Genomic DNA, 8,672 nt, shown 5'->3' on the forward strand with positions numbered 1-8,672 from the left:
TCCTCCTCCTCCTCCTCCTCCTCCTCCGTTTCTGTATCTTATTCTCTTTCTCTTTCCCCATACTTTGGGTCTCTGCACCCTTCCTCTTTTCTCGTTACTTTCTCTCTGTCTTCTCTTTCTCTCTGTCTCTCTCCCTCCATATGCCTCTCTATTTCCATTCTGTTATTTCACCTGTCTCTCTCTCTCTGTCTCTCTCCCCCCTCTCTCTCTCTCTCTCTCTCTCTCTTTTTCTATCTCTCCCTCCCCTCTCCCTCTCCCTCTCCCTCTGCCTCACTACATATGCCAATCTATTTCTCTGCTCTCTCAATCGTCCCCTCCTTCCCAAATTTGATTTTTAACATTTTTCTGGCCTGTGTTCTGATTTTGTATGACATATTGGTAAGTTATGAGTAAAATCTGTATTAATGTGGTAGTTATTGGTAGTTTGCTCAGATAAAGCCTTTTCTTTTTTCCTCTGAACGGCATCTGTGATGTTGCTGTTAGGCAACCTGAATTCAATTCCTGGATGGGGGGGAATTTGAAACGAGTATCGAGTATCTCAGTCTTTCAACTGGGATATTGTATCCCTCTCTTCTCAGCTCGGGCCGGCCCTGACAGGCAGGCTCAGGAGCCCAGCTCTTGCTCAGTGGCGACGAGGCTTTTTCAGATAAAGCCAGCAAGATCTCTGGATACGATTTTACTAAAATTGATGAATGTGAGGTGTGCTGACTAAATGAGTTATTTCTCAGATTTTAGCCTTAAATTAATAGAAATTGATTCAACTTTATAGGTGAAGTTTGTACAATGTATAAGTATGGAATAATAAAAGACACTGAAGTAAACTTGAAGTAAATGACATCAATTGAAAATCTGTAAATCTGACCTCAGTGTCGATTTTCGGCCGATATCTCCATTCTTGAATCGTGAGAAGTAACTCGTTTTGTCAGCACACCTCACCTTATTATATTAGATCACAAGTACAAGAAAGTTAAACAGCATTACAAACGACCCGTCACACCCCCTTTCCACATAAATTGTAAGATCACGCAGCGGCAGATGTACACCTCTGAAAACAAAGAAAAAAGATATAAAGTAAGTTTTTTACCATCTAGCAAAAGGCTATTGTCAGAATAAGCATCAGTGTGTATTGCTCTTTCGAGTATGTATCTATATAACTCTAAAGGTCTTGTAATTAAATTCCTGCATGTGTTTGAATGATGCATTTGTGTGATGTGTACACTTTGTCAGCTTTACTTCTCTTTGCATATTGAATTTTAATGAGAGTAATATATCGATCAATTTTTATGTATTCCTGCGTGTGTTTTTAGTCTTGTACAGCTAAGGAAAATTTCCATCTGGGACAATAAGATATTATCTTATCTTATGTTATCTTATTTTATCTTATCTTATCTTATCTATCTTATCTGATCTGATCTGATCTTATTTTGTCTTACATTGTGTTGATGAGGGCGAAAAAGTCACCCAAGTTTAAAATGATTTTTTCTCTGTCTGTGTGCAGGATGCGGAGAGAGACAGGTGGCGGTGCTGGAGTCGTTTGTGGCGGGAGGGGAGATAGCTCCGGTGGGCAAGTGGCCGTGGGTGGTGTCCCTTGTGTACCTGGGTCAGCCCATCTGTGGCGGGGTGCTGGTCAGCAAGACCTGGGTGCTGACCGCTGCTCACTGTGTGCTCTGGTACGTACTGCTTGTGCGTTTTTGAGGGATTTTTTTTAGTAAGTCTGAACAACTTTACAACTTTATGTGTAACGGTGCGATGGAATCTGGCGCTGGTCAATTTTTGGGCATAGCCTATGAAGTATTTGGAATCATCTTTAACACTTTGCCATCATATTTTGGTCAAAATCCCAAGAAACTGAGTGGTAAATATCGCCAATCGGCGAGATGAGGCTGCAAAGTGTTAAGCTTGTTCATCTGTCTTGCATTTGATGAAAAAATTACCCATATATCTTTAATAAAAATTGAGATGTGACGAAGTGAAGGAGGTGGGGGTCACCTGATTTCTGAGATAAAACTAGCGAGAAAACACGTGAAAGTTTGGTGACTTCCAAAGCTTGAGAGTCCGTGGAAACTGTCAGTTTACATTTTCTCTGCCCTTAGTAAACGTCACAGCACAGTTTTTAAATGGACATAAAAGGGGTTAACCAAAAAATAAGAATTCTGTATAAGTTACCAATTAGGAAGAAGAATGCTAGTTTTTTTTTATTTCATTATTTTAACGAGCGCCTGATTGTGCCAAGATACCTCACAAATAACAGAAAGAAAAAACACAAGCTGATCGTGAAGACAGACAACAGGAAAGAATGGGGTACCCTGATCGTCAGTATTTGCTTCAGACCTGATACCTGAAGTAGAAGAAGAAAAAGTAAGTTTTACGGCACTTTCAACACAAACAGGTCATATAAGTTCCGCTGCTACATCTATTGATGATTTATATGGTTGAGTGCAGTTGAAACTGCTGTAACATAACAACCACCTGTGTAAGAAAATCACCTTTACAAACAACGACTTCCCACTTCTCTCCTTCATCCTTGTTCTGCATTTTTTTGGTGCGTTTAACATGTTTAAGTAAATTCAAGACAGAAATGTGTTTTTATATAGACCTAAATTAATAAATGATGTTTAGACATTAAAAAATTAAAAAATTCGAAATTATGAAAATTATATGTTGTATGGCTGTCAGCCAAGGTTGGCCCTAACAGGTAGAGCTGGAAGCCTATGTCTTAAATTGTCTCAATTGTGTGAATAGAGACATAAAGTCATCTGCACTTATTTTTTATAAAATAAATACAATAAACATGTGCAAGTACTGTGTTCATCCATCCTCAGGCCTGTCCCCGGGCTCACAGAGTTCAACTTCACCACGACCCCGTTCTACTTCACGGTGGTGGCGGGAAGCGTCGACTACCTGGGGAGCGAGGAGGGAAAGGCTAAGACGACGGGCGATGGGGAAGGACGAAGCAACACGGCACAGCACTCACGGGTGCTCAAGATAGTCCTACACCCTAAGACAAAGGTAATGAGGGACGGGTTTTGTGTGGGCTGACCCCCCCGGGGCGGGTGCTACTGACTGAAGTGTCTTTAGGCCATCCCCAAAGGGGGGACATTACCATGTTCTGTTGCACAGTAGAATTATAAATGGGCTGATTCATTAATGTCATGCTCATAACTGCCGGAATTGCAATAGGGAACCGCTGCTTTTTCTTTCCTCACCCTTACTATCGTTATTTTTTCCTCTATTTTTTTTGTATGTTTGTTTGTCCCTCTCTTGTGACCCGCTATTTCCGGGATGCCTTGATAGTCAAAGCAGACTTTGTGCTGTTGAAGCTAGAGAGGGGAGCTGAGTAAGCCCGGTTCCCTGTAAGGACTTCTCTGTTGACACACTCCCCTTGGCGCTCTTATGACCATATGCAGTTGCGAGCGCCGTAATACCTCTATTAAAACAAATTACTGTGGGCTGTGGGGTTCTTGTTGTTGAGCTTTTTGGTATCGAATCCCTTTTGGTATTGATGTTACTGTTGTAGTTTTGGGTAGCAAGTTTGTTTTTGTTGGTGATGGTGTTTGTGTTGGTGTTGTTGTTGTTCTTGGTGTTGTTTTTTATGGTGTTGGGGTTGATGTCATTGTTGTTGTTGTGGTTGTTATGTGCTGTGGGGCTGTTGTCATCGGTGGTGGTGTTGATGTTGGTATTTCTATTGTTGTTGCCGATGTTGTTGAAGTTGATGTTTTTGTTCTTCTTTGTTTTGTTGTTGTTATTGCTGCTCTTGTTTTTGATGCTGTTGGTTATGTATTTGGCATTATTTTTTGTTTTTCATGATACTGAAATTGTTTATTGTTGTTTTTGATAGTGTTGATATTGTTTTTCTTGAATTGGCTGTTTGTCATAATAATATTTTTTTGTTTTTGTTTTACTTTTTGTCTTGTTGATGTTGTTCTTGTTGCTTTTTATATTGTGGGTGGTGGGTGGCTGCTCTAGTGTGGTTTGTTCCTCCTTTCTTATCAAATATCTATCATCCTTATCTTGCTTTCTTCTTTTCTTTGTCAATATGATTACTCTTTAGCCACACCTCTATTCTTCAGCTGTTATATGATACTAGCTGGGTACCCGTTCGATGAATGGACTCAAAAAGAATCGATCGTCAAGTCATTGTAGAAACAGTGCGCACTGCTTGTGAATGGAAGCCTCACTTGGTTACAATGGTGTCTTAGAAGACAAACTTTCCCAAGCTTAGATCTAAATGAAACTAATGAAAAACTGAGATTTAAACTACAGTGACTTCAGACTCCTTAATATAACTTTTCACCCTTTAAATGATTCTGAACCACTGTTAATTTTTTCAAATTCAAAAGTTAAGTGGTTCGGAAGTTTTAGACGACCAGAGTGACGAACTTTCACAAGTATAATATAGATAATAATAATAATGATGATAATAATAATAATAATAATAGATTTAATTTATATAGCGCTCTTTCCCAATCGAATATCAGCTTTGAGCACTTTAGTTGTAAGCGCCATGGAACACTAAAACTAGTCGTAAAACATCTGACTTTCTTTGTTACAATCTTTTGTGTAAGGAGACTTATAATCGTATGTGGTTGGCGGGTGCTCCAGCGTGGTTTTCTCTTTCTTTCCTATCAAACATCTATCTTCCTGATCTCTCCTCCTTCTTTTTTGTGTATGTTACTCTCTTGTGACACATCTATTCTTCTGCACTTAAATGAACTTATTGTGTTGCAAATGCAGTAAAACTCTTACTAAAAGACTTGTAATTGTTATGAATTGGTTTATTCTCGGCTTGGTTTGGATATGCTTGTGTGACTGAATCATGCATCGTTGTATGCGTATCATTGAACATGACTGTACTGGGTGCATTTGTGAATTTCTGTCTTCTTCTTCTTCTTCTTCTTCTTCTTCTTCTTCTTCTTCTTCTTCTTCTTCGTCATCTACTTCTTCTTCTTCATCTTCTTCTTCTTCTTCTTCTTCTTCTTCTTCTTCTTCTTTTTCTTCTTCTTCTTCTTCTTCTTCTTACTTCTTCTTCTTCTTTTGTTTGCCCGTATAGCTTCTTTTGTAGTGAAAATGGGGCTGGCCATGTTTCCTGTCTCAGGGCTCAGTGTAGTGCATGTCTGTGTTGATGTTGAATATTTCACTACCGGTACCTTTGAATTACAAAGTTCTATCTGACATTTTTGGCCGTTTCAAGTTACTAAGACCATGAGGTAAAAAAAATAAAAAATTAAATGCTCTACATGTTCTATCAAAATTGTGAGATTATTCAGAGTCGTTTTCAAGATATTCAAAGAATTGCATTAGAAAAAGCTTGACGTGTTGTGATACTTGAAATATTTTACGTGGAATTTCTCAAAACTAGTCACTGAGCAGATAGAACTTTGCAATTCTATGGTAGCTGTTGTTATGTCTATGTTCTGGTATACCCACCCAAAATTCCCCCCCCCCCCACCCCCTGCTGGATCAATGACCTTGACCATATGTGACGACCCAGGTGCTGGAGAACGGCGGCGTAGACTGGGACCTGGCCCTGCTAGAGCTGGAGACGGAGTTACACTACACTGACGTGGTCCAACCCTCGTGTCTGCCGGCTGCTGGACAGGTGTTCCCGCCGACCTCCTTCTGCTACGTGGCGGGCTGGGGCATGCTCAGCTATCGTCAGGGTGAGACGGGAAAAACATCAGAGCCATGAAATTTCGTAAAAAAATAAAATGTCAAAGTCACGCACTTTGTTATGATGTCGATATAATTTGACTGCCAATACCATTCAACTGTATACATTCCCTTTGGTAAAAATTACTCCGCAATATTTTTATACTTTTACTTTACTTTTCCAATCCAGCAGCCATCTGGGCTCTAGCCTGTCCCTGGAGAAATTTGCTTTTGAAAATAGAAAAAGTTGCAAGAAAAATTAGCAAAAGTTGAAAGATGGTAAAGCTTAAAAAGCTTTTTCGAATGCTGTTCTTTGCGGAAAATTGGCTAAAATTCGCAAACTCACGAAAATGGCTAAAGTTGTTCCAAGGGCAAACGTTGCACACGGAAGTTGCAGGTTGCAGGCGCAAATTCCTCTGAGAACAGTCTAGCCCTTCGACCTGTTGATATGGCAAGGTACTCATATTTACAGGTTTTTATCAGCTGTATTTTTTTGCTGTATAAAGTATTTCCGATATCTGGGGAGGCAGGTAAGTAGGTGCTTCGCAAGTCGCTAAGTGCTGGACAGGTAAAGAGATGGTGTGATGCTTTTTTATCCTGGCAGTCACACAACGGGCGGTCAGGTGGGGTATCCTTGTGGATCTTATTTAGGCAGGAATTCAGTTGGATATGCTGTGTTCGCAGACAAGAGATAGTGACTTGTTCTCTTCTACTGAGGGAATTTCGTGCATAAATTCCCTGTGTACATTCCCTTTGGTGAAAGTTACTCCACAATATTTTAATAAAATCAAGTGTCCGGAAAACTGTTTTCCAGGCGAGTCAACTGACAAACTGAGTGGGGTGTGATCGTTGTATGGTATTGGTTATAGTTAATAAAATATATTGCTAAGTACTGAAAAGTTTGTGGCTCTGAAAGTGCTCAGCTTTGATTATTTTCTGTTTTTGAAGGTGCATGATCAGCTTTACAACACTTTGTATTTTGGTTAAAAGTACATGTTTATGTGGATTGTTACTGAATACATGCATAAACAGATTTTCTCTGTGTATAACGATACATCAACAAAATTTTCTGTGTGTAAAATGTTACATCAACAAAATTTTCTGTGTAAAACGTTACATCAACAAAGTTTACTGTGTGTAAAATGTTACATTAACAAAGCTTACTGTGTGTAAAATGTTACATTAACAAAGCTTACTGTGTGTAAAATGTTACATTAACAAAGCTTACTGTGTGTAAATTGTTACATCAACAAAGTTTACTGTGTGTAAAATGTTACATTAACAAAGCTTACTGTGAGTAAAATGTTATATCAACACAATTTTCTGTGTGTAAAACGTTACATGAACAAAATTTCCTGTGTTGTGTCATCAGCAATGAAGCCACGGCGGCTCCGCGACAGCCGCATGCAGGTGAGGAGTGAGTCGATGTGTGAGCGGAGCACAGTGCTGGGGGAGACGGAGGTGAACACAGACTCCACGCTCTGTGCCGGGTTCACGTTTGGGCAGCCGGCTGCTTGTCAGGTGATGAGCTGTGTGTGGTGTGCTGGGTGGTATGTGTGTATGTGTGTGTGTGTGTGTGTGTTTATGTGTGTGTGTGTGTGTGTGTGTTTTTCTCTGTGTATGTGTGTGTGTATGTTTATGTCTTTGTTTCTGTCTTTGTCTCTCTCTGTATCTCTGTCTCTATCTCTCTCAGTTTGTCTCTCTCTCTCTCTCTTTTTCTCTCTCTCTCTCTCTCTTGGTCCTTCTCTTTATAGATTAAATATAATAATCGTCAACCTGCTGTTAAAATGTACTATTACTGTGCCCAAAATGTTGATAAATGTATTTTCTCAGTTTCTTAATCAGTTCAATTATAAATTGGAGGCAGTGTGGTGAAATCAGGCGGAAATTTTTATGGAATTTTTATTTTTGGCTTAACCTCTTATACATCCATATATAAACACATTTCCACATGAATTTTCTGTAAAACATTGAATAAAGGCACAAAATGTGTCATTTTTCAGTTTTCAAAGACTCTTTAGTTCTCTGAGTTACCCAACTTTGGCGGCCATTTTCTTGCTAATTTCAACACTGAAACCAGGAGACCTCACCTACTTCAGTTGCAAATATCTTGAGTTCTATTCAAGATAAATGGATGTTTATTTCATTGGAAGCAAGGCATATACACCAGCTGTCAGGTGATACCAATAACTCTACATGCCGACAAATTGACAGGCTCCTGATTCCACCATGCCGTGGCACAAATGTTGAAAAAGCAAGAATAGACACATATAACTGAAACAACTCTCACTAAAATTATACTAAAGGGAGATCTAACTCCACTCTCCATATTTAGGTCTCTCTAAACGAAAATATGGACAGTGGAGTTGGATCTCCCTTTAGTGTTACTGTCTTCTGACAAAGAAACACTCTTCGGAAAACTGAAAAAGAAAATTAAAAAAGACAAACTAAACTGAAAATTCAAAAAGACAAACTAAACTGAAAATTTAAAAAGACAAACTAAACTGAAAATTAAAAAAGACAAACTAAACTGAAAATTAAAAAAGACAAGCTAAACTAACTCACCTCTCTGTAGTTGTGTGTATAGAGACGTAAATCGCCTCTCTGTAGTTGTGTGTATAGAGACGTAACTCGCTTTTCTGTAGTTGTGTGTATAGAGACGTAACTCGCCTCTCTGTAGTTGTGTGTATAGAGACGTAACTCACCTCTCCAGTGGCTAAGTGAGCAGTGAGTTCAGACTCAAGTAACGTCCAGCAAGTGTCGGTGACCCAGGGTTTAGATGGGTGGTCACCGAGGTATGTCCTTGAGCAAGACACAACCCTCACTCAAAATACAGGGTGCTGCACAATGACGACCTGGAATGACATGGTTGTAAATTGTTCTGTACTTTTGTAATATTGTGTATTTATATATGTATTTGTGCATGTATTTATTAATGTATTCATAATTATGTATGTATGTATGTATAATGTATGTATGTATGTATGTATGTATGTATGTATGTATGTATGTATGTATGTATG

General features: G+C 39.1%; 1 protein-coding gene across 1 annotated transcript in view; it reads left to right on the forward strand.

The window, feature by feature from the left end:
• The window catches only part of LOC101850739 (atrial natriuretic peptide-converting enzyme), a gene marked incomplete in the record, with an annotated part of 83,165 nt that overhangs the window by 71,327 nt on the left and 3,166 nt on the right, over nt 1-8,672 (forward strand). Inside the window, 4 exon segments of the mRNA XM_013085729.2 lie at nt 1,499-1,670; nt 2,823-3,009; nt 5,492-5,660; nt 7,022-7,170. Of these exon segments, the coding sequence (XP_012941183.1) occupies nt 1,499-1,670; nt 2,823-3,009; nt 5,492-5,660; nt 7,022-7,170 (677 nt within the window).

Source organism: Aplysia californica, unplaced genomic scaffold (genome assembly GCF_000002075.1).
Source record: "Aplysia californica isolate F4 #8 unplaced genomic scaffold, AplCal3.0 scaffold00401, whole genome shotgun sequence".
Lineage (NCBI taxonomy): Eukaryota > Metazoa > Mollusca > Gastropoda > Aplysiida > Aplysiidae > Aplysia > Aplysia californica.